General features: G+C 39.0%; 1 protein-coding gene across 1 annotated transcript in view; it reads left to right on the top strand.

Annotated features, from left to right (window-relative positions):
- Positions 1-27,283, top strand: part of LOC138176042 (coiled-coil domain-containing protein 146-like) — a 245,551-nt gene that overhangs the window by 129,693 nt on the left and 88,575 nt on the right. Inside the window, exons 3-4 of the mRNA XM_069106784.1 lie at positions 17,992-18,074; positions 23,594-23,803. Of these exons, the coding sequence (XP_068962885.1) occupies positions 17,992-18,074; positions 23,594-23,803 (293 nt within the window). The remainder of the gene's footprint in view (positions 1-17,991; positions 18,075-23,593; positions 23,804-27,283) is intronic.

Raw genomic sequence — 27,283 nt, 5'->3', positions numbered from 1 at the left:
CCCTCTCTGAGCCAAATCCAATGAGAATAACATTCAAACAATGTTCTCTCCATTGTAATAGATCTTTCATGACTCCTTATGTGATATGATTTACCCTCTTCTCCTCCCCCTTTCCTCTTCTCCTAATATAATCCTTTTTCACCCCTTAATTTTCTTTTATCATCACATCAAAGTAAACTTATACCCCCATTCTCTAAGTATACTCCTAACTGCCCTAATAGAGATAAAGTTCTTAAGAGTTACAAGTATTAGGGGCAGCTCGATAGCACAGTGAATAAAGCACTGGCCCTGGCATCAGGAATCCCATCTGAGTTCAAATCTGGCCTCGGACACTTAAAACACTTACTAGCCATGTGACCTTGGGCAAGTCACTTAACCCAAATTGTCCTTCCCCCCTCCAAAAAAAAAGTTACAAGTATCATTTTCTCTTATAGGTGATATGAACAGTTTAATCTTATTGAATAACATGGGTTTTTTTTCTTTTCTTTTTTTTCCTGTTTACTCTTTTTATACTTCTCTTCAGTCTTGTATTTGAAGATAAAATTTTCTATTCAGCTCTGGTCTTTTCATTAGGGAAATTTGAAAGTCCCTTATTTCATTGAATATCCGTATTTTCCCCGAAAGATTATGCTCAATTTTGCTGGGTAGTTGAGGCTCATTGAAATCCAAGCTCTTTTGACTTATGGAATATCATATTCCAAGCCCTCTGAGACTGTGGCTCCTTGATATTTTAATTGTTTCTTTCTGGCTGCTTCTAATATTTTCTCCTTGACCTGAGAGTTCTGGAATTTGGCTAAAATATTCCTTGGAATTTTCAATTTGGGATCTCTTTCAGGAGATGATTAGTGAATTCTTTCAATGACTATTTTACCCTCAGATAAAATATATCAAGGCAGTTTTCCTTGATAATTCCTTGAAGGATGCCTTCCAGGCTCTTTTTGTGATCATGGCTTTCAGGTAGTCCAATAATTCTTAGATTGTCTCTTCTGGATATCTATTTTCCAGGTCATTAGTTTTTCCAATGAGGTATTTTACATTTTCTTCTGTTTTTTTTTCATTCTTTTTATTTTGTTTCACTGATTCTTGATGCCTCATAGAGTCATTAGCTTCCACTTGCCCAACTCTAATTTTTAAGGAATTATTTTCTTCAGTTAGCTTTTGTACTTTCTTTTCCATTTGACCATTCTATTTTTTAAGGAGATGTTTTCTTCAGTCAATTTTTGTGCTTCCTTTTCCATTCTCATTTCTTTTCCCAAACTTTTCTTCTACCTCCCTTACTTGATTTTTAAAATCCTTTTTGAGCTCTTCCAAGAGGACTTTTTGATCTTGAGACCAATTCATATTCCCCTTTGAGGTTTCACATGTAAGCATTTTGACATCGTTGTCCTTTTCTAAGTTTGTGTTTTGATCTTCCCTCTTGCCATCATAGCTTTCTATGGTTAGGACTCTTTTTTGTTTTTAACTCTTTTTAAAAAGTTGAGCTCTGCACCTGGGATACAGGAGGCACTGTCCAAACTTCTTGCACTGGGGACCAGGGGCCTGGTCACTGGCTTTCTGCCCCAGGACCCCTGGGCTAGCAGCTTACCTACTGTGCCAGGGTAGCCAGGCCTAGTTATGCCTGTTGTGCCCTGGGTTCAGGGCCTGGCAGTTTGCCTGCTTCGCTAGGGCTAGAGGCCTCACAACTGGCTTGCTGTGCCCCTGGTCTGCTGAACCTGAACCATGGGGCTTCAGTTGCTCATTTGTGCTATGGCTAAGAGCCTCCTGCTATTCTTTTAGTATGGCTATTCTTTTATAAAGAAGTTCCCAAATGGCCTATTAAATGAGGGCTAATGGGTGTTTGCTTTTATCCAAACCTGTGATTTCACTGGTATGGAGAGCACCCAGTGTATAATCCTCTCTACCAGCTTGTCTGTGACTTCTCGGCCAGAGACACACGGCCAGTTGTGTTTCGGAAGCAGGCCTTGATTTTTGTTCTTCTGGACTGCAAGGCCAGCTCTCTCAAAAGGGAATTACAAGACTGAATTAATTTAGAATTTGACTATTGATGATAGCTAGAGGGGAAGGCAGTGAGATATAGTGGATAACAGCTGACCTCAGAAGAAAGGGGTTCAATCCCACCTCACATTCCAGCTGTATGTAACCCTGGTCAAACCACTTGAGCTTTAAATGCACCAGACAGCTTTCTTTAGCATTTAGTTGCAGAAGTCTTGCAATTCTGCACTGGTAAAGGGGATTTCCTACCCAGTTTCCTCATTAGTAAAATCAGAAGTCCTGCTGCCATAACAAAATAATAACATTTTTATTGAGTGCTGTAAGGTTTACAAAACACTATTTTTCATAGCAACCATAAGAAGTAGGAAATGTAAGTAGGTGTTTTCTCCTATTAGAATATTAGCTGCTTGAAGACAGGAGTTGCCTTTCTTTTTGCTTAAATTTGGCCTGGAAGATAAAAATTTCTTAATAAATGTTTCTTGGCTTACTTTAGCATCAGGATCTCAGACAAGCTGTCTGGACTTGGTCATGTTAAGCCTAGGTCTGCTTAAAAGGAAAAAAAGTGAAGATAGGTGAGTTTCCATAATGTGTTCTAGACACTAGAATCCTCAGGATGTTTTTCTTTATTTGCCTTTCTTTGTATTATAGCACTTACACAGTGCCTGGCACAGAGTAGGCACTTAATAAACTCTTGTTTATATCAGCTTTCACACTCTTAATGGATACATGAATACAACAGTCATGAGTCATATCAAGGGTTACTGGTCTCATCTGTATAGGAAATACCCCCATAAAACTGTCCAATTACAGTCTAAAACAAAAGAATTATTAAATGCTCCTTTTTCTCTTGGATCTCTACTAGGGTATCCAAGAGAAAAATTTCCTTATGGAGAATCTTTCCAGTGGGTGCTTTCCAATGCATGGGGCACCCAATACTCTTTCTAACACTTCACACTGTGGCCTCTCATTCTGAGAAGTTAAGCAGTATTGAGGTCCCAGCTGAGCTCATATCACATAAATTTGATTTTGGGACTTTTCCATAAACACTCAGCAGCCTGGTATCTGAAAGAGATAAAACTAATAGTAAAATTTACCCTGGGTTGGGGATTTGCAAGGTGAGTATGTACATCTGATTGATAAAAGAATAAGGATATAAAGCTAGAGACATGTAAATGTTTAAAAAATAAATAGAAAATCCACAAGGGCTGCTGAGTCTTATGCATAATATTGAAAGGAAAATCATATACAAGGAATGTTTAAAAATTTGATCTGTTTCCATTTAATATCCAGTTTACTAATACAGTAGTAGACTTTGGCCAACAAATAGATTGCTTCGTCCCAAAATTTTTGTAAATTATTGTTTTGAACTTGGAAAACATTTCCCCTGAAAATTTTATATAAATGATAGTGAAATTCCTAGGCAATCCCACAAAAATTTATTTAATTCATAATATAACTGAATTGGTATGTAGTGTTTATAGTAATGTCTAATGGGAGTCCTTTACCTCTTGAGGTCTGAATTCTGAGGAAGGAGGAGGAAAGTGGGGTCTGAGTAGCTGCAGTCGCACTAAAACAGGATCCTACGTGGCTGCAGATAGAGCAGTTGACCTGGAGAAGGAAGACCTGAATTCAAATCCAGCCTCAGACACATACTAGCTGTGTCACCTAGAGCAAATCACTTAACTTCTGTTTGCCTTAATGCACTGGTGAAGGGAATGGCAAACCATGCAAGGATCTTTGCCAAGAAAGCCTGTCCATGGTCAGTATGGTCCACAGGGTCATGAAGAATTGGACATGACTGAATCACTGAACAACAACAAAGACAGGATTCCAAAGCAGAAACAGTGTAAAAGGGATTTGGGCCCCTAGAGTCTGCCGACAAGCCCTGGATGGTAGTGATTATGCGTGGGGACTTTAGTGACAGCACAGGAGAGCTCTAGCGGCACAAGTGGCAATGACAGGACAGACTCTAGTGCCTTTGGACAAGGTTGCAGGGGTGACCATTCCATTCTGCAAGACATTTAATAAGGTGAATAAGGCAGTGCACAGAATGCCATATCCACCTCTGTATCGTGATTTTGAGAAACAAATCTGGATTTGCTGTTTGACTATACCAATATTCATATATGCACAGGAATATCTGCTTATTTTGAAACCTAATGCTTGTATCTATTGGGACAAAACTCACAGATTTAATTTTATATGTAAATATACCATGGAATCATTGCATCTAATTTTATAGGTAAGGAAAGTGAGATCCAAAGAGATAAAATGACTCTTCCAAAATCACAGAATGAGTTGATGAGTCAGTATTAGAACTCAGGCATCTAGGTGGTATAGTGGGTAGAGTGCTAGACTTGGAGTCAGGAAGATCTGAGTTCAAATTCTGCTTCAGACATTTAGTAGTTGTGTGATCTTGGGTATGTCGTTTAATAGCCTCTCTCAGCCTCAGTTTCCTTCTATGTAAAATAGGAATATGAGAAACAAATGAGATAACATAAGGAAGGAATTTTGCAAATTTTAAAGCACTCTATAAATGCTAGCTATTATTGTTACCAACTCTCAATCCAGTGTCTTTTCCACTTCTAACAAATTGTTGCCTCTTGCTTGACATAACATGATGGGTATGTCAGCATACTCATCCCATGTTTAATAGTGTGACTTACATTTGCTTAAGATCATTTGGTGCATCAAGTTCAATAACTGCTCTTACTCTAATAATTTTAGTACCCAAAGTTAAATAATTTGTTCAAGGGTCACCCTGCAAGATTAGAATTTAGAACCAGTGAGCATTTTCCTAGGCGAATAAAAAAGTTAGCAAGGGTAGAAACTCAAACATCCTCATCTTCTGCCCCTAAACTTCCATTTTACAGTATCAATGGAGAAGTTAAAGTTGAAATCTTGAGTTTCTGTTCTTTTAAAAAAGAATATTTTTACAGTTAACTTCATTCTGGAAAAAAAAAGTTGAGTGCCATTGTCTTTCACAATACTGGATTCTGGAATAGAAAGGCACCGTTCTGTAGATAATGCTATTAGACTATTGCATGATAAACAAATCAAGTATTCATAGGCAACAGAAGAAACAATAATGCAAGCAGTAGCATCTTCAAATAGTAAAGATCTCTCTCTCTTTCTTCCCCTCCCTTCCTCTCTCTTTGGTTTCTTGTTGATTTTGATACAAGATAAAACTACTCTCTTATTTGCCTATCTGAGCCAACTACTTCCTTTTTCACATTCTTATTTCCTTCGTTGCAAGAATGTAAAGATAGACATGAATCATTTCCTCCAGAACTTCATTGGTCAGTGGTAAAAACTCAGATTTAGAGTAATTTAGTAACAAAGCTAATGCTCACAGTTGGACTACAAATTGTATGATTTTTAGTACCCACAGTCCCCTTCTCTATCACTTAGTCACTGCAGAAATGGAAGGGAAAGCACACACGAATGAGGACCATTTTCATTTGTTTCATAGGTTGACAAAGAATTCCTTACCAAGTGTCTAATCTGGGGATAAGCCTCTTTGTACTCAGCTTGACTGGTGACTGCTTTTCTGGCGTGGCAGAAGCTGCCAAAACATGCCCTCTGCCAACCTCGCCCTCAAGGACCCAGGATCACCTCCGTGCCTTCTTGAGGATCTTGTGGAGCATTAATGGGCAAGGGCATGAAGAAATGCATTCATGTACGGCAGATTCTATGACAATAGATAAAATGCTGAAGAATTTTAGGTTATCTTAATTACAGAATAAGAAAGTTCTAACACTATATTTGACATTACTGAATCCCAGTAGAGACATTTCAGTTTCTATCTAAAGCAATTGGACTCAGACATTCCTCAACTCTTCCACTGTGTTTCAAATAGGATTTTTATGTGACTGCCATTCTTTTTGACCTATATAACCTTCTTTAGAAAGCTTTTTAACTATTTAAAATCACAGTGATTTGGCAAATATGAATTAAATATGGTGGCCCCTCAAAGACTCAATAGCATTGTTAAAATTCTAAGAATGATTTTGGTCAAGGCATTTTCAACCACTTATACAAGATGATCATATAGTTTCATATAATTGTATTCCATCCCCATGCCTGGAAGCTTTCCTTCCTAACTCCACATCTCTACCTTCCCTGACTTCATTCAGGAAATCAGCTCAAATTCCACCTTCTGCAGGAGGCCTTTACATGTGCCTGCCCCCCCCCCCCCCCCCCTACACACGGTGTTTCCCCTTTCAGAATGTATTTTGAGAACAGGGACTGATTTTGCCTTTCCTTATATTCCTCAGTGCTTAACACAGTTTTTGTGGTTCAGTCGTTTCAGTCACGTCTGACTCTTTGTGACCCTATATGAGATTTTCTTGGCAAAGATACTGACGTGATTTGCCATTTCCTTTTCCAGATCATTTTACAGATGAGAAAACTATGGCAAACAAGGTTAAATTACTTGCCCTAGGGTTATACAGTTAGTAAGTGTCTGAGGCCAGATTTGAGCTCAGGTCTTCCTGATTCTAGACCTGGTGCTTTATCTACTGCATCACCCACCTGCTTAGCACAAACCTGAATCCTAGTAAGCATTAATAAATGCCTGTTGTGGGCTAACTAGGTGGTATAGTGAATAGAGCATTGGCCCTGAAATCAGGAGGACCTGAGTTCAAATGTGACCTCACACTTAACACTTACTAGCTGTGTGACCTTGGGCAAGTCACTTAACCCCAGTAGCCCTGCCTTTCCCTCCTCCAAAAAGACAAAAACAGAAAACAAAACAAAAAAAAATGCCTGTTACTTGACTGAGTGGTTCCTTTCTCTTTGTTTTTTTATAAAGTGACTATTCCTGTCTCAGTTGTCTGAATTGAGTTCTGACTGGTTTAGCATATCTGGTAACATTCCCTCTAACCCAGCCACAAAATAAAAAACAAGTTTCTTATGTGGTAATTTGACTCAGTATCAGTATATTGGCATCTAAAAATACTTGGGCATCACTGTCCAAATTAAGTTCACGTCTATCATTTGTTTTTAGAAGATATGTTTCTGCTAAGGAGGACTCTTAAGTCACCAGCTGCCCTTCTTGTTATAAGCTATACTTACTGACAAAGAAATTCTAAAAAATCTTTCACTCATAGTTTTTCCTGATCTAATGTTTCTTTCCAGAAAGTATAAATTAAACCACTTCTTTTGGCCAGTGTTATTAGTTCATGCAAACAGCAGTGGATTGAGCACTGAGTTAGTTAGGAAAACTTCTTCCTGAGTTAAAAATCTGGCCTCAGACACTTACTTACTGTGTGACCTTGGACAAGTCACTTGCCCTTGTTTGCCTCAGTTTCCTCATGTATAAAATGAGCTGGAGAGGTAAATGGCAAACCACTCCAGTATCTTTGCCAAGAAAACCCCATATGGGGCCGTAAAGGGTTGGACTGGACTAAAATGATTAAAAGATAACAAAAATCAGTTCATGCAATGCTTTTATTTTGCTCTGTTTTGTTTTATTTTTGCTTTTTTTTTTTTTACATTTGGCAACCTCCTCTCTAGAAGAGTTGTATAATCCTTTGGCATTTCTTTGAAGAATCTGCTTTTTCCTAGAATTCTAGCTGTGGTATGCATTGTGTACATAAAGTTACTGGAGAATAAATGAGTAAACTTCACATTACTAAGAAATCCATCATACTGTTTGTTTCACTACCTTTTTTCGTATTTGGGAGGAGCTATATATTTTGTAATACTCTGCTTATCTGCTGAGTTATTGTGTCTTTATGTTGAAAATATCTGCTTTCCAAATTAAAAAAGTTCTCAGCATAAGTTTATGAAAAGACAAATAATACTAAAGTTCCATATGTAAGAGAAAAAAAATTCTCAATGAAGAAGAGCCTACTATCAACCAAGACGACCTGCTTTGCTTCTAAAGAGCTCCATTTGTTAGGGAGCTTTTCTTTATATCATTTAAAATTCTACCACTCAGCTTCTATCCATTGTTTCTCCAAAGGGAACAAGTCCAGTGTTTCTTCCATATGATAGCCCTGTAGATACTTGTGAACAGTGATCGTGTGCTTTCCTAAACTTTTTCTTCTCTAAGGTAAACATCCCTTTTTTCCAAATATAAAATTTATTTTTTTAACTAATCATTGTATGGCAGGATGCCATCTTGGTTACCCTATGAATCATTCCATCTTGTCAATGTGCTTATTATGTGCTGTCCCTAACTAACCAATTCTCCAGAGGTAACCTGAACAGAAACAACAAAATTCCCTTCTTTGAGCATTTTTTTATGACTTATTCAATTTCTTTTTCTGTATTGGGTTACTTACATCTTCAATTTCTTGTTCCGTTGATCTGGGTACTTAACATTTTTTGTAAATATTTATCAATTTAATTTATTAGTTTTTTTCCATACAATTAGACAAAATAGTTTCTAATCATTTCTCTATTTCCTCTTCTTTTGTGAATTATTCTTTTTCATTTTTGAATTTGGTAACTTGGGTTTTTTCTCTATTTTTAAGAATCAAGCGAACAGTTTATTTAAAGAGCCTTTAGCTTTATTTATTAATTCATTGGGTTGGGGTTCTTTTTGTTTTCAATTATCTCTCTTCTTTAAGTTTCAGAATTTTGTGTTTAGCTTTGGGTTTTTAATTTGTTTACAAGTTTTTTACATTTGAATATCTAATTCATTTATATGTTTTTTTTAATCTTCTTTTCTTAATAATAAATGTTAACACCATATATTTTCCCCCAAGGACTTCTTTGAATTTGTCCCAGAAGTTTTAGAATATTGTCTCATCACTGTCATTCTTTGATGGGATTATTTATTGTTTCCATGATTTGTTCTTTGAACTGCATCTTTAGGACAAAATGTTTGGCACATAATAAATGCTGATTGGCTGACCAACTGTATTATCTAATCTCCAGTTAAGTTTTTATTCTTTCTTTTAAGTGTCATTTGTCATTTTTATTGCACTTTGGTCAGGAAAGGATTATTTAATATTTTTTAGTTTTCTGCATTTATGAGTTTTCATGCTTTAATACATAGTCATTTTTAAAAATACACTATGCAAAATTTATTTACACACACAGCTTTCAATTCTCTCTAGGCAATTTCTAGAGTGCTCTCACATTTAACTTTTCTAAAATACTCTTCAGGTTCTTCACTCCTTTTAGTTTATCTTTTTGTTAAATTTATCTTGGTCTAAAAGGGAGCACATTGGAATCCCCAACTATTATCATCTATTTCTCCCCACAGTTCATTTAGCCTTCCCTTTTAATATATGCTTTGCCATTTATTGCACATGTATTATTTGTAAAATTTCATTGATGGTGCCTTTAAGCATAATGCAGTTTCCCTAGGTATTGCTTTTATCCATGCCTAAATTTACAATTTCCTTGTTTGAGATCATAATTACTACCCCTGTTGTGTTTTTTTTAGTTGACCAAAGCACACTAAATTTTGCTCAAATCTTTAACCCTGTGTGAATTTTTATGTTTTTAGCATGTTTCTTATTAACAGCAGTTGTTGGATTTTGTTTGCTAGTTCATTCTATTACACACCTCTCTTTGGGGGGGGGGTTGTGAATTTATCCCATTTGCATTCTCAGTTATTACTAATAACTAAAATAAGTTTTGTTTTTCCTTCCATCGGAGCCACATTGAAAGCGTTACCTAGTGGATAGAGATCCAGCCTCAAAGTCAAGCAGATGTGGGTACAAGTTCTGCCTCTGATACCTATTGGGCATGTGACCTGCTCCAGGCAACTCTCAAAGTCTAAAAATAGCAGAAAAGATATTAAGTTGAGAGTTCCCCTATTCCAGTCAAATCACAAATCATTCCTATCCTATATCCTCTTAAAATGCTTTTTCTATCTACCTTCTACCACCATCTTTACAAAGAAAGAGATGAGAAAAGTAAAGGAATGGGATCGACACAAGATATTTATAATTGATCCCACCTCCTCTACCCTTCCTCTCTTGACCTCGCTCAGACTCTGCTCATTAGTTTTTATACTTTATTTCTCTTCTTTTATTCCACCTCTACAATCCATCCCCTTGAGTTAGTTTTGCTTTTATTGTTTCTCTTCTCCCTGCTCTTACTATCCTTGACTGTTTCCTTACTAAATTTAATGTATTTTTACCCCAGACTCTGTGTGTGTGTGTGTGTTCGTTTATGTATCTTATCCTTTGTCTTGTTGGGGTAATAGTGAAGTTCATGAAATTCCTGCTTGTCCCATGGCCTCTTCCATTTTTACTTATTTTTCTAATGTAGCACACAAATTATGAAAAATAAGTTCCTCTCTCACCTTTTCCTCTTCCCCCACCCCCTTTTTCTTTCCTCTCTTAAAACCAACATAACAAAATCATCCCCATCCTATGTCTCTCTTTATTCCTTCAGTAACTCTTTAAGACAATAGTATTCTGGGGGTACATTTCTTTCTTCTTCCCATATAAAAATGTAAACACAATCATCATTTTATGGTTGTTCAGTCATTTCAGCCGTGTCTGACTCTTCATAACCCCATTTGGAGTTTTCCTGGCAAAGATACTGGATTGGCTTGCCATTTCTTTCTCTGGCTCATTTGATATATGAGGAAACTGAGGCAAACAGGGTTAAGTGACTTGCCCAATGTCACACTTGCTAGTAAGTGTCTGAGGTTAGATTTGAACTCATGTTCATGACTTGAGGCCCAACACTCTATACACTGGGCCACCTAACTGCCTGATCATCATTTTAGCTCTTTCCAATTCAAATTCCAATTTTATTCAAATGTATATACTTTCTAGGTTTCTCTTGTCTCCTGTGTTTGTGTTTGAACTCTGGTCTTTTCATCAGTAGTGCTTGAAAACCCACCACTCTGTTAATAATCCATTTCCCCCCTTATAGGATTATATTCAGTTTTTTAGACTATATTATTCTTCATTATGAGCATTTATCTTTTGCCTTTTGGAGTATTCCATTCCAAGATTTTCCCTTCACTCTCAGTCCCTTTATAATAGTTGCAGCAGAGTCATATGTGATCCTGATTGGAGATTCTTGGTATTTGTACTCTTTCTTTCTAGATATTTATTGCAATTTTTCCTTGGGCTGGAAGATCTGGATTTTAGCTGTGATATCCCTGGGGTTTTTTTTCTTTGTGCTCTGGTTCTACTAGATCTGAGCAGTTTAATTTCATGATTTTTAAAAATATGATAATTAGATGACTTGTTTGCTCATGGCCTTTAGGGAGTCTTATGATTTCTAAATCATCTTTTCTCAAACTTTTTTCCAGTTTGGTCTCATATGTTCCAATTTTAAGTCTTTTAACTCTATTAAAAAATTTCTTCTCATAGAATCATTAGAATCATTGAGTTCTGTTTGTTCCATTTTATTTTTCAGTGAGTCCACTGTACCAGCAAAACTGTCCACTTTTTACCCCTAAGCTATTTATATTTTATCAATCCTCTCCCCTTTTCTCCCCCCCCCCCAGTTCTAAATCCATTGTTTATCTCTTGCTTCAGTTCTTCCCTCCGTTCTCAGTGTATCAGAGGTTTAATGGAAGGATGTCTCAGTCTCCTTCTTCAGTTTCATACTAGGAGTCAGCTTTGTCTTTAGCTGCGGCAACAAGCCAAGGCCAAGAGGCCGCTGACTTCAGATACCATTTACCAGACTCCAGCAAACTTCATTCTCCCCCTGAAATCCCCCATTCAGAGAGCTGGCAGGCTTCTGGCTGCCATCTTGTAAAGTCCTGGGATAGGTGGAGCAGCTCACTGATGTTCACCTTTGGTGTTTATTAATCAGTGCTTCATGTGAAGCACTTTGAAGGCTTCCTGGGCTATTTGTCAGGGGAGCTGGCCTCTGCTAAGAAACTTTCATATTACCATCTTAGCTGCAAATGTCAATAAAATGTTTTTGTTTTTTTTAAGGGGGTAAGGCAAGACAGTTAGCGTTAAGTGACTTGCCCAAAGTCACATGGCTAGTACATCAGGTGTCTGAGGCTGGATTTGAACTCAGGTCCTCCTGTTTCCAGGGCCACTGCTGTATTCATTGTGCCACCTAGCTGCCCCCAATAAAATTTTTTTAAAAGAATAATTGCTCCATCTACTGTGATCAATAGCTCCTAAACCTGCTCTTGTCCCAGCATACCTTTTAAAAAAGCCAACAAACCTTTCTGTTGTTATTTATATTCATCATCATCCTTGGCTCATTCTGAGATTTCTCTCTTTTTGCTTTATTCTCCCATGACCAGGCCACTCTTTCATTCTGCTTTTTAGTTACTTTCCCTAAACTCTATCGACTATATCTATCTTTACATCAATCCTTTCTTAACCTTTTAAGTTTAAGCCCTTTGTCTTAGATGTGTGAAATAAAGGTGGCCGCAAGATGTGTATTACAGTGAACCAATGAACCAACTCATTTTCATCTTCAAGACTGGTTTTAATATAAGAATCTGGGACTAAGAAACATTTTCTTCTGGTTGTGATCTCATCAACTCATTTTCACAGAGATGTCAAATCAGTGCGCAATTTAAAGGGTGGGGTAAGCTGAAGTTATACTCTTCTTTGAAGAGCAGGCAAAAAGGGAAATGCCCGAGTGTTCCTCAGGCTAGTCTCCCACTGACCCTCTTACAGAGTTCATGTTGTTGAAGTGTTTACTGAACAACTACTTTCCTTGAAACGTCCTAGAATCTGAATCTCTGGAAATTTTTCCATATCCCTTCATGGCAACTATGAAATCATGAACTTATTGCCCTGGCTTACTAACCTTCTAACATTAATTTTTCTTCAAGTCACAATTAATAACAAGTCAGTTTAGGAACACAAGCATCAATTATGATCTCATATTTTTGACCTTCTGACATTCTATTTAACTTTAGTTGTGTATGCTCTTTGACCATTTCATATTAGGTTTTATGCTATATCTCATACATCATACATTTTTAAAGCATGATAAACTTGGTTCTGTATCTGCTTGCTATGCACCATTTTTTCCATGTTACTGTTATTTTGTTACAGTAGAATATGACAACTGAGATCAGTTTTCTGAGTGAGTCAGATCTGTCTAAGGAGACCTACGATTTGATTTCACAGAAGAGTTTCTTTTTAAGTCTTTACAGCTTATATGTACAATATGCTAAAAAATTTTAATCAGATTACCTTTTAATAGACTTCATAACTGGACACAGTACAGACAAAATGGAACTAAAACTATTTTGCATTTATGTCTCTGACCTAATTTTTTTTCAAGTTCATGTGGAAACAATAATTAAATGTAAAGTCTGCTACCCTGTTAATGTTCTTCGAGAATTCTTGTGAATTAGTCTTGATGAACCTGTAGAAATGGAAGGGAAGAACTAACAATTCTTTAGCATTTCTGCCTTCTCTGTTGGCATAAGAAACTGCCAGCATGCTTCCCTGGCTCACCTTCTACGGTGATTTGTGAAGTGATATCAATTAGTACCAGAGGAATATGAAGTAGGGAAGATATGACTGAGAACCCAACTGACATCAGAACCTGGCACTGCCACTACAGAAGGGAGGGAGTTGATGACTGGCTCTTGCATTGTCTTTTTAAGACATGGCTAACACAGAAATCTCTCCAAGGAAAATGTCACTTAAGTCCTCACACTGTAAAGTCACCGCTTCATTTTCTGTGTTGCTTGTTCCTCCAAAGACAGGCGCGTTCTGAGTCAGTAGAATACAAAGACAGGACTGTAACTAGAGTATGACACATTAGGGAAATAATTTGAGGCTCCATCCTCTGGGAGGTTCTGAATTGCTTAGAAAATACCAGGCTGCTGGAGTAGGTAGGCAGCATCCAGGGAATGGGAGAGTTGATGCTATCAGTTGTTTCTTTGGAAGAAAAAAAAAGATCTGAATTGTCCATAAACCTACAGTTGGCACACAAACCCACACACACACTGCCAGAGATGCCAACATTTAGGGCTGCCTGCGACGTAACACTTCAGAGAGTCACTCAGAGCCGGGAAGGACCTTGTTGTGTGTATATATGCATGTACGTATTGAAATAATAATTTGCCGTACTGATAAAAGCCCAGTGGCCAGACAAAAGTCAGAACTCCAGGCAGTGGTCTGGGATAGAGCAGATGACCCTGGCATCTTCAATGTCTGACCAAGCTCTGAGTGCTCCCGGATGCCTGTTTTAGTCGCCTTCATGGCCATTGGGCCACATTATTCTTGTCTGGCCATTCTACTGGACAAAGTGTTCACATGCTTAGGGTAGACATACCCTAACTTACTGATGGGTTTGAGGCCTGTAAGTTACCCTTGATCTGATTTAACCCTTCTGCTGAGATGGTTTACTGGGGTGTGGCCACTGTGCATACTACAGCTTTTTAGAGCCACAGGTGAGAGTTGGGTGACAGATGGAAACCAAAGGTGGATGAGAAGCCCTTAAAGGAATTCATCAGCAAGCTCTCATACCAGAAGTGATAGCCCTTCCTGAGCATTCCACACATTCCTTCCCCCATACAGATTTTCAGTAGCTATCTAGACATAGCCTGGAGCAGCTAGGTGGCCTAATGGATAGAATATCAGGAAGACCTGAGTTCAAATATGGCTTCAGACACTTACTAACTGTGTGACCCAAACAAGTCACTAAAGCCTATTTGCCTCAGTTTCCTCACCTGTAAAAAAGAGCTAGAGAAGGAAATGGCAAGCCACTCCAGTATCTTTGCCAACATTTATGGGACCAAGTTTTCTTTCTAATGCAAGACTCCTCTTTTGACAATTCTTAAGTATCTGTAAATATAAAGTATATCTATCTATCTACATATGAAATGTGAAGGTTGTATAGAATAGTAAGAATCCAGTTATTCCAGGTAACTACAAGCCACAATTATGGAATATTTTCACTTTTCCAGTACTCAGATATATAGCTCCCCCAATTGCCTGAAACAGTCATATGGAAAATAAAATAGTCTCCAAAGCATTTGCAGTGGGGGAAAAAGAAAAAGTGAGGAGATCTGGAGACTTAAAGAAGTAACCCTGTGACTGATCTATTTGCTAACCAGAAGAAAGGAAGAAATTCTCTCTCTGGTTGGTAGAAAAAGCAAACCCACAGAGATGGAATCACCTAGAAGTACATCAGATGTCAGTTAGAGGTGTTCATTGGTCAAACTGATGGCAGAGATTAGGATTTGGTGGTGGTTGTTCAGTCATATCCTTTCCTCTATGACCCCATTTGAGGTTTTCTTGACAAAGATAGTGGAGTGGTTTGCCATTTCCTTCTGCAGCTTATTTTGTAGATGAGGAAACTGAGGCAAACAGTTAAATGACTTGCCCAGGGTCACACAGCTAATAAGTGTCTGAGGTCAGATTTGAACCCATGAAGATGAGTCTTCCTGACTCCAGGCCCAGTGCTCTATCCACTGGGTCTCTAGCTGCCTCTCCTATCAAGAAGACAATACTCAGGGTAGTTTCCTGCCCTGGACTCTTGGCTTTTATATGCTTCTTCTCTGGCTAGAACCAATCCCAACACAGCTGGGCCAGGGCCTGCAGGTGGAAACAAATAAGTCAGTATGCCCAAGTAGCTTGGGTTCAAGGGCAGAGGAATCAAACTGCTTCTGGCAGGAAATCCTAAGAGAGTGAGAGAAGCAGCAGGAAAATGAAGGATTTGAGAGAAGAAAGAAGGAAGAGGAAAGGGGGGAGAAAGTAGTAGATGACAGAAGCAGTGATGGGAGGGGTGAGAAAGAAAACCCCAAAGGACCCATGAAGACTTGAACACAACTAAAACGACTCAACAGCAACAAGAAGACACAGCCTCTCTGGCTACATGCCACTAATGTGTGACCATCCTAACAATATAGCATTGTGCTGGCTGTTAGAGTGGAAGGAGGCTTATGCAACATCTAATCCATTTACCCGAGTTCAGAGGTGAGGAAATGAAGTTGTCATTTGTTCATATAGTTTATTAGTGATAACTAATTGTGGAGTTGGAGGCTGCTAGGTGTTTATGAATTAAAGTGAATAGGCTCATTTTTCACCAATAAGGCTGATTTTAATATAAGGAGGTTACTTATAAAAACATAAAAAGTTAGGTCTCAACACAGGTCAGTATGAAACAAAACACCTTTTCCTAATATTGACTTCTGTTAATCATCTCTGACACTTGACCAAATGCTGTGACCTGGAAAAATGTTCAGATCTTCCTTTTGTACATCTACTGTTAAAACAACAAAAACCTGGATCAGTATTGTCCTTGGTCTGAATGGCCCTGGTTCCTTCACAAAAGTGTCACTTCTCTTGACTCAAAATCCTGAAGAAATTGCTCTGATAAATTGCGGTGTGTGAATACACTGACCATAAAATAACAAAAGAAAAATCTAACAATATATTCTACAACAGGCAAATCACAGCGACAAAACATTCTACAATACATCCTGGTCTCTCAATGCCTCACTATGGATATTCCCCAGAGTTATTTAAATATTCCACATCAGAGTTAAGAATTTTCTATATCTGAGTCTTTCACAACAGATTCCACAAGGAATCATGTCCATGAAATTTGCTAAATTGTCCTCTGCTGGTATAGCATCCCTGCATGAGAAAATAAAATCATGTTTACCTCCTAGTTCACTCTGCCATCCAGAGCTCAGTGTAGGCCCCTCCACACTGGCAGAAGCAATCTCAAAATCTGGCCAATGGTCATAGCTATCTCTGCAAAGCTCTCAGCTCTTGCAATAAGGTACCAAAGCTAGAATTGCCTTCTTTTTAGGTTCACCTGTGTTTTATAACTCAGGGATCCCTGAATACACATTTACCTAGAGACAGGGAGCATCTTTATATCTTCTAGACACTTAACAAGCTGTGTGACTGTGGGCAAATCACTTAACTTAACTACATAGTGCACCCCAGTTGACTGAAATTTGATCTCCACTAGCACTTGGACAGAAGTAGTCAAATCTCTCAGGTTCTATGGTGACCCTTATTAATGACCAAAACTACTGGCCTCCAACCCCCATCCCAGCCAAAGCTGTGTTCCCAGTGACTTCTAAAGTGTATGCCCTAAAGTCCCGTATACTCCAAAATATTTATCTATAGCATTACTTTTTTTGTGATAACTAAGTAGACATCCATCAGTTGAGGAATGGCTGCCACTGGGGGTGGGGAACCCGTGGCCTCAAGGCCACATGTGGCCTTCTAGGTCCTCAAGTGCAGCCCTTTCACTGAATCCAGACTTCACAGAACCTGCAGGCTCCCCACCCCTCACACCACTGCCTGCTAAACATATTGTGGTACTTGAATGTAATGGACTACTACCTCAGTCTAAGAAATGATGTATGTGATGAATACAGAAAAGCATGGAAAGATATATATGAACTGATTCAGAGTAAAGTGAGAAGAGCCAAGAAAAAAATATACAGAGTGACAACAATATAAATGGAAAGAAAGACACACCAAAAAAAACCAAAAGTAAATGTCAACAAATTTATAAAGATCAATTGGAATTCAAATAAAGAGATATGAGAACCTACCCCTCGAGGGGAGTATACATTACATATTACACATATTTTTGGACTTTCTCAATGTACTGATAATAATACTGATTTTTTCCCTTTCTTTAAAAAAACCAACAGCAACACTGTCACATGGCTCTTGGGAGAGGCAGAGGGGGAAGAATGCATGCAATATGATAGCAATGTAAAAATAGAAAACATCAATAAGAAACTATTTTGAAATAAATAAATATGTCTTAGGCATCCTATTCCTAATGCTGGAATTTTTGCTGAAATTAAATAAAACTATAAGAAACACTTCTAGAGTGCTAGAGCATGGCTAATCCTGAGTACTTTGTTTCTCAAATTTCTAATGCATCTAATCATGAAATGTTGTACATTATAGTTATCTGTGTTTGTGTCTTATTTTCCTATCCTGTCAGGAACATGAGGGTAGGGCTGTGATTTATGTAATTTTTATATTCTCCTAAACTCTTGGAAGCCATTAGACACTTAATAAATGTTTGCAAAATGAATAAACTGAATTCATTCTACTTAAAAACATGATGTTTAATAATGACATTTCCCCCCTGTACTAGTTATTTGCTGCTGGAAAAATACCTGGGACCAGAATGGCTGAGTTGAAAGCCAAGTATACTTTACTACATGATATTGTGATAAGGTATGTTGTTTATAAATTCCATGAAATTTGTACCAAGCTTACATAATTTCCCAACTTTTAGGAGCTGGATTGCCACTTGGCAAAAAAGGCAAGAGGTAATTATTCAGGTAAATTGATCCCTGCTGCCCAGAGTTAACCCAGAACCGCAGCCAAGAGAATCATCTGCACTAACACCTACACACAGGGCAGTTAAAAAAAATCATTTAAGTATCCTTTATACTTTGTCCAAAGGAATAAGAAAAATCACACATCTTGAAGTGCTCTGGACACTTCCTACTATTTAAAAACAAGACAAACAAAAAAACAACATCCTAGGGGAGGAAATAGACTGTTATTCTTGAAAGCAAAGATCTTTGTTCTCTATTTCTTATATATGGCCCAGACTCCCTAGCAGAGTACTGATGTTATAGTAGAATCTCAATACATAATTATTGATTGCAGGAAAATATTGTATGTTTCCTTTTCAAAACTTGCCAAAAGTGAAAAAATACTCTAATGTTGGAAATATGTAAATTAATATGTTTTTCATTTGTGTCTGTTCACATTGTATGAACGAGAATTCAATTGATGAGTCAAATGATTCACATCACCTACTATGTGCCAGGTACTGTACAGTCCCTGGCTTCAAAGGGCTTGCCTTCTGTCAAGGGAAACAACATGTACACCTATAATTAGCATATATACCAAGTAAATATGAAGAAATTTGGGCATTAGGCAAGACAAAAAGCTGTTTAGATCAGAAAAGGCTTCATGCAGAAGGTATAACTAGAGATGAACTTTGAAGGAGTCTAGGGATTCTAGACTGATTGTTCAGTGGTTAGAGCACTGGGCCTGTCATCAGGAAGACCTGAGTTCAGCAGCCTCAGACACTGCCTAGTTGTGTTACCTTGAACAAGTCACTTAACCTCTGATTGCCTGACAAATGGGTCCACAAGATCCACTGGAGAAGAAAATGGTGAACTGCTTCAGTATCTTTGCCAAAAAACAAAAAACAAATGGGCTCATGACTGAAGAACAACAGAGATTCTAAGAGACAGAGGTAAAGAAGGCATGAGGGATCCATCCACCTGTGCAAAGGCAGACAGTGGGAGGTGGAACAGCCAGGAGGCCAAGTGGGTTGGAATATAGCGAGTGTGAAGGTCAGTACTAGAAAGTAACCCTGGAAGTTTAGACTAGAGTCCGAATGGAAAGGGCTTTAAACGCCCAACACAGAAGTTTGCAATTTATTCTACAGATGACAGAGCACCAGCGGAGCTTCTTGGGCAAAGGGATGGCCCAGACTCGTGCCTTTGCTCTGGCAGTTATGTGGAGGCTGAATTGGAGAAGGAAGAGATTGGAGACAGAGATAGGAGTGAGGAGGCTCCTCTGGTAGTCCAGGAGAGAGGTGATGAGGCCTGAGTGTTAGGACAGTAGCTGTGTGAATGTAAAGGAGAGAGTAGATACAAGACATACTGTAGTAGCCAACAGTACTTGGCAACTGATTGGGTATGGGGGGTGTGGAGGAAAGTAAAGAGTTAAAGGTAACTGAGGATGAGAACCTGAGGAACTGAAAGAGTTTTGCCCTCATGAAAATAGAGAAGTTCGGAGGAGGGGGTTGATGTTGAGAGAAAGATGAGCTGGGTTTGAGATGCTATGAGATGTCTCCTGGGAAGTGTCCAGTAAGAAGCCTGTGATGTGTGCATGGGGGACAGAAGGAAAACCAGGGTTCACTCTATGAGCCACCTGTATAACTGCACAGAGGTGATCACTGAAGCCCCCAAGAGAGTCTGCAAAGAGAGAAGAGGACTCAGAACAAGGTTTTGTAAATACGTAGCCATAATTAGAGTGAATGTAAATAGGAAGTGGATGTAAGGAATATTCAGACAGTTTTTTTTTTTCTGGGAGTTCAGTGGTAAAAGGGAGGAAAGACATAAACTTAAGGAAATAGAAAAATCAAGTGAAGAAGGTTTTTTGATGATGGGAGAGAAGGGCAGGTTGAGCATGTTCGTCAGCAGCAGAGAAAGTGCCAATAGAAAGATATTAAAAATTAGAGTGGGGGGATGATTGTGGGGACAACATGATAAAGGAGCTGGAAGGGGATGGGGTCTCTGGGAATAAATAAAGAGATGGGCTTTCTGAAGAGAAGAGTCATGTGTTTATTAGAGGCTAGAGGAGAAGAGGTGAGAAATGAGATCGGGGAGTTTGAGAAGGGGAAAGGAGAAGTTAACAGTAAAGGAGAAGTTTTTCCAGTAAAGTGTGAACTGAGATCTTCTGCTGAGAGGGAGAAGTAGAGTGGGAGGCTTGAGGAGACAATAGATGGTTTGGAAGAACTTCAAAGGTTCTTAAGGTCCCAGTTGAGATAAATATGTAACATGACTTTCTCCAGAACCATTTAAAAGTAGGTAAGTAAGAGCAAAGGAACTAAATTGCACCTGATTTCAACTCTGGCTTCAGATATTTACTAGCTGTAAGTCACTTAAACTCTGTCTGCCTTAGTTTCTCCAAATGCAGAATGGGGATAACAATAGTACATACCTACCAAAGTTGTTTGGAGTATCAAATGAGATGTTACCTTTAAAGTGCTTCACAAAAACTAAAGTGATGTTGTGTGTATGTGTGTGGTAGTTATTTATAAATAGATTAGGAATTCGGGATTAGAACATGCTATAAATTTGAACTGATTAACTATAGGGTCAAGAAAGGAAGAGAAGGGAAGTTAGGGCACAAAGATGAAGGAAATCTTAGTCGTGAAGATGAAGGGGAGGCACAGAGAGGAAAGACAGGTTATAGTCAGAACTTTCAAAATTCAGCCATTTATTCCAAATTCAGTGTAGAATGACCTGTGGCTAGGTTCTGGGAATACAGAAGTAAAAGTAGACCTTCTCCTGACCTTAAAATGTGGCAGAGGAGACAAAGAAAATAAAAAGATACTTTCAGACTTGCAGATAGCTCCGGTTTGGGGAGCATCAAAATATACAAAAATCTGAAAGGTCTAGAAAACCATATCAGCCACACAGTCTTGTTCATTTAATTCTACTCTTTGCTCTGAGGAAAGTGTGGCCTTTAGTTCTTCCTAATAAGTATAAGTGAAGTTTTACTTGATTACATATTAATTTGAGTGAGAAAGTATGAAAACATTCTAAGTAAAAAAATCTTTAGGTAAATGCTATCATTAAAAAAAATCTTATTTTTATTTAGGTAGCTTGTTTATATTGTTTTCATATCCAGGAGGTTATAAAAATATAATATTAGCATACTTTATATTTTTTGGCCTCAACAATTCATTAAAAGGGTCCACGGATACATTGCTGACAAATGATGACAGGAGCTCCACTGCCCTCTCTGATTCTGGGAGGGCTTTTCTTGACCTCCCTATTTTCCTTTAATGCTGATCATCAACCATGTGGCCACTGCCAAGATCTCTGCCATCATTCCTCACAATCTCCCAGCCCTTTTCTTGCTTCTTACTTCTTCCCAATGCCTGCTGGCATAAAAAGGAGGAAGGAAAAGGAAAAGACAGAAGGGAAAACCTTATTACACTCCCAATCCTCACCAAGCTCCTGCTCCTCCTCTCCATATCTGTTTCTCTTTCCTAACCATAGCACTGGATGATGGTGGCATCAAAAGTGTAAGTCCCAAGAGCCCTGGGAATTATTCCCTTCAAAAATGGTGGGATTTCTGCTTCCCCTCTCCAGCAGGTTGGACAGATAGAAGGAAATGAGGAAGGGTGGGAAGAACACTGTTCCTGCTGCCTAGGAACCAGGGTATTCCAAATTCCCCAAGTGAGAACTCTAAATACATGATTATATAGGATAGTTAGACCCTATAGTACTATTAATACAGTGCTATACTTCAGAGACGTTACATTTAAATGGGTTTATGCCAGGTGGGCTGGCTTGGTCTGCCCAAGCACCATCTGTAACATTACTTCTGTGGGGAAAATGTGTTCCAAATTCCAAACAATTCAATATAATTTTTTTTGTAACATAGGAGGTTTCTGTGTTAATATTATAGAGTAATTTTGAGATAAACCAAGAAGTTTCAAGGTCACGTGCCCCTAGCAAGTAAGGAAATGACTCTCCTCTTCCCTTGGTGGAAATGACGTCCATCATTACTTTATATTTAAACTATTTTATTATTGTAAAATTATTGTCACTTTATATGTAAACTATTTTAGTATTGTAAAACTGTAAAAATAGAATTCGAGGAGACTATTTCTCTGAGGACCTGAGTGATGAGTCATCAAAGAAAGGGAAGCGAGGGCTGAGCTAGGAAAAGTTTTGTCAGTCATTGGGTTGACAGCATGTGATTTATAGCCTAAAATGAGCTGAAAATGGCGAGGCATTGCTGAGAAAGGACAGAGAAACTTAATGGGCAGCCCCTTTAAAACAAAAAGGAACAGGGTATCTGCTGCTGACCCTTAAAAGGAGATTGTATGTATAATATAAAGAGGTCTGAAGGAGAATGATTTCTGCCACCTGGGCCATAGAGCCAATATGTTCAAACCTCCCCCACCCCACCCCCCAAAAAAAACCCAAACAATAAGCATCAGTTACATGTAAGGCACTGTTCTAAGTGCCAGGAAGGATATAAGTATTTTTTTAAATAGCCCTGCCTTCAAGGAGCTCACATTCTACCCAAATGGATTCATGAATAAATACAAGATCATTTGAGCAGGGAGAGTGTACTAACAATTGGGGGATTGGTAAAGACTTTGCAGAGGAGGTGGCACCTGAACTGAGGAGAAGAGAGAATGAATTCTAAGACTGGGGCATTGGAAGTGTGAAGGAACAGAAACAGAAGATGGTGTGTTGAGTTTGGAGAACATCTAACAGTCTAGTCAATTTGCAACATGGAAAAAGTGAAGAATAATGTGAAATAAATCAGGAATGGTTGGTTGGAGGCTAGACCCCAGTTGCTAGCTTAGAACACTTTCGTAAAAGACATCGTAGGATGATAAATACAGAGGTAAGTTTAGAGATTATACAAGCCAAGTTTTTGTTAACTAAGATGAGAATCAGGCTTAGCAATCAACTGATGAATATATTTGCTCTCAGCAATCATACAGAAATGGATCAGGAGTAGATATGGACATTCCAGAGACCCCAAACCATAGGGAAATTCCTGGAGAGGATCCTGCAGGAGAGCCCAGGGCAGAGATCTCTAAGAATCTGATAGGAGAGTGTCTTCCTCATTTAAGTGCTAAGGACCAAGATGAGAAGGAAGGTTTGACTTGTTTTCTCTTGGGTCCTAGGGAATTTTCCTTTTTGAAGAATGCTAAACCTTTCTTGGCAGAATTAAAAGGAATAGAGATTTTCACAAAACATAGCTCAGAACAAATAGGTGATTTCCAGGTGCAAAGATGGCAAGACTGAGGCAGCTCTAGGCTCTGTAGAGAACTAGCAGAGAAAGACTTGGGAAGCCAAGGGGAAAAAGAATCAGGCATAGCTGTGGACACAGATCCCTTCCCACTCTGGTCCAGGTATTTGGGAACATACCTTTCAGTTGTAGAATTCTTTTTTCTTTTTATATAAATACAGCACCCAGGAGTCTGAGCTCCAACTGCTGCAGGATGCCAAAAGATTCACTTTGGAAATAGAACAGCAGCAACACCACCTGGAGAATGCTGATAAGTTCCCAGAAGGAGTTAGCACCGAAGTCTCGAAGATGAGAGAACAACTTCTTAAGTATCAAAATGAATATAATGCAGCAAAAGAGAGAGAGTTCCACACACAGTATAGACTGAAGAGGTATGTCTGTCACATCGTCAAGTAGATTGAGAATATATGTGAGCAAAGCAGTAGTTTTAAGCATGACTGATTTTCTAACCTGAGAATCCATTTGCATGCTATGGTACAGCGTAATTAATGTATATTCTGTAGGAATAAATTTTAACATTGGGGGCCCACAGACATGCCCCTAGTGTGATGGGTGCAGTCTCAGAACAATCAATCAAATATGTAGCCTGAACTCTATCTGAAAAGTCCTGTTAACACAGACTTAGCCTTCTAGTGACTTGTGCTAATAAGCCCTAGGGATACAAAAAGAGACAAAATACAGGTCCCTGACCTCAACAAACATGCAATCTAATGGGAGAGAAAACAAAGAAATGTGTAAGCAAGCTAAGTACAGGAAAACTAGGAAATAATTAATGGATAAAAGGAACGAGAATTAAGAAGGATTAGGAAAGACTTCCTATAGAAGAGTAGTGTCAAACTCAGATTAAAAAGTGGAGTGGGGTAGCCACTCTGGGGTGGCTAGGTGGCACAGTGAATAGAACTCCAGCCCTGGAGTCAGGAGGACCTGAGTTCAAATCCAGGCTCAGACACTTAACACTTATTAGCCATGTGACCTTGGGCAAGTCACTTAACTCCAATTGCCCTGCCTTCCCCCCTCCAAAAAGCCAGAAAAAAAAGTGGAGTCCCTGAACCATTCATAACAATCCCTGCAGGCTGCATATTGACAGTTTTAAAATGTAGTGTGATCTGTGTTTTATTATATTTTATTTTGTGAAATATTTCTCAGTCATTTTTTACATCTGGTTTGGGCTCACCTTGGGAGTGTTGCAGACTGGGTGTGGTGCATAGATGAGGTGCTCAACACTTCTGCTGTAGATGGTGGCATTTTGTTCTCTTTGTTCAGCCTTTGTTCCCAGAGAGGACCAATGACATCAGGAGGGTGATTTCTTGACTTGCAAGTGCATTGGATTTAAGTGATACAGTGCAAAGTCATCAGCCTCATTCTCTCCTCCAAAGTCATCTAGGTCCAGTGAAAAGATAGGTCAGAAGGATTGGTGATGGCCCTGGATGCAGTGAGAGACCTTGACTTTTTTTAAGCCAAGGTCTTTCCCAAGTCTCCATTTGTCTGGGTCAATACCTATTCAGTGATTAAGGCTGGGTAAGAACTAGGCAAAAGGTGGCAAAAGAATCAGTCTGGGAAGGGAAGACCTTCAGAGTTTCTGGCCAGAGCAGAAACAATGCTATTTACACTCACTGTGAGCCAACAGAACCCAAACAATGAGCAAAGGAGACAGGGGCTGGGACCAGTTATTGGTCAATCGGTGGAAGCCAGAGTGATTTGGGTTTAAAGGAAGGTCATTTTAGTTGGAACTTGAAGGAAGCCGGGGAAGCCAGAAGGTAGAGATGGGGAGGGACAGCATCACAGGCATAGGGAATAGCCAGAGAAGGGCCTGAAACTCAGAGATTAAGCGTCTTGTTTGTGGAACAGCCAGGAGGCCCCTGTCACTGGATTGAAGAGTATGGGGTGGGGAGGAACGTGTAAAAAAGATTGGAAAGGTCAGGGGGCAAGGTGGACTAGAAGAGGAGCTCCAAACAGATGACTTTATATTTGATCCTGGAGGTGATGAGGAATCACTGGTGTTTCTTGAGTAGGGGACTGGCATGGAAGGGCCTGTGCTTTAAGAAAATCATCTGGTAGCTAAATAGAAGATAGATTCTAGTAGTGAGAGATTTGAGTCAGGCAGACCCACCAAGTGTGAATTGATGAGGACCTACCCCAGGCTGGTGGCAGTGTCAGAGGAGAGGAGACATAAAGGAGAGATGTAGCAAAGGTAAAAGCCACAGGCTTTGGCAACATCTTGGATATGGGGTGGGGGAGGGTAGAATAGTGAGGAGGCCAGGACATCTAGGTTGTGAGCCTGAACGGTTCACAAAAGAGTGGTTGGGGGCAGGGGAAGGGAGGGAAAGACATAGACACAACATGTCTGTCATTCTCTCAACCTAGTATCTAAGCCTTTGTCTGAATTTGTACCTCAAAATCAAGAGGGGAGGCATAAAAGGCTTGATCTATTATATTATATATTATATTTATTACTATATTATATATTATTATGTATATTATATATTATATCTGACATATTAGCACAGGCTGGTTGGCACAAAACAAAAGCAGCCACTGTAAAATCAGACAGCCAACTCCCTGATGCCCCTTGCATCCAGTCTAGTGCTGGCCCAAGTCTCTGTTCCTGTAATCAGTTTCCCACTCCGGTATTGGCCCAGCTCAGCCTTTCAGTTCACTCTTGCTTTGCTCCCAGTTGAGACCCTGACCCTCTGCCATGGTGGATAATCCCCTCTCCCCCTTTTCCCAACCACTAATAGATGGCAACTCTGTCCACGTGAGATATGATAGCACTGCCTGACTTGCCAAGGCAGATGGCACAGAGTTGCCAGTCTACAAGCTCTTTAGTAGGGATGGAGAAATTATAGGGACAGGTGACCCAGGTCTCCCAGGAACTGGTTACCTTGGAAAGGGCTATTGCTTCTTTGAAGGAAGCAAACTGATGACTTAGGTAGTAGCTGAGAGTCAGCAGTTTTGGCCATAGATTGCATTCAGAGCACTCTAGAATATTTTGCTGGGTGTCCATTAGACATTCCAAAGGTTTTGGCTTAGTGCAAGTTTTTTTTTTTTTATGTGCCAAATCAAGATGGTTTCATAGTGTCCTACCTAGTAGAGCAAGTTGTCCTCTGGGCCATATCCTGCCTCCTCAGAATAGCCCCCATTTGACAGTGTAGAGGAGTGCCTTCAGGACCTCAAACAAACATTTGACAGTGGATTTGTTGGCTCTAGCAGGGACAAAGGGCTATAGGATAGGATAGGGTACATGGAGAGCTAGATATCTGTGTACTTGCACATGCATGTATTTATATATAGCATGCATACATGTATGTATGTATATACATGTGCATGTACACATGTGAGTGTGTATATCTTTTGTGCATATCTATTATGTGACATTTTAGATATATATACTAGGCACCGCATAGTATATATATGTTGCTTTATATGTACACAAACATATCTACGTGCATGTGTATTTATATTTATATGCTGGAATGTCAGGACACAGCAGCAGAATATAGCAGAAAGAAATCTTCTTCAATTCCAAAGTCCTCACATCACTTAATACCTCAAACACATACTAGTTGTGTGACTCTGAACAAATCACTTAACCTCTCACCCATAGTATGCTGGAACCCACTCATAAGAGCTGACTGTCAAATTTTCGGTATGAACATTAATACCTCAGGAATTGGCAAATGCTATGGATCAGGACTTCATTTATTGTTTTGTTGATTGTCTACTTAAATGATGAAAAAGTCAGTAATGCAGATTAAACTTAAAAGTGTGTTGTGCATAATTTTTTTGAGAGCCTATTGCTAAACATTTATCAGCACATCCCATTCAGCATTATTTTATTTTATAAAATTGAG

Source organism: Petaurus breviceps, unplaced genomic scaffold (assembly GCF_028583685.1).
Source record: "Petaurus breviceps papuanus isolate PSGF00001 unplaced genomic scaffold, PetGlider_PUasm1.0 80, whole genome shotgun sequence".
NCBI classification, from domain to species: domain Eukaryota; kingdom Metazoa; phylum Chordata; class Mammalia; order Diprotodontia; family Petauridae; genus Petaurus; species Petaurus breviceps.
Note: the sequence above shows the minus strand (reverse complement) of the source record. Positions and strands in the feature narration are given on the sequence as shown.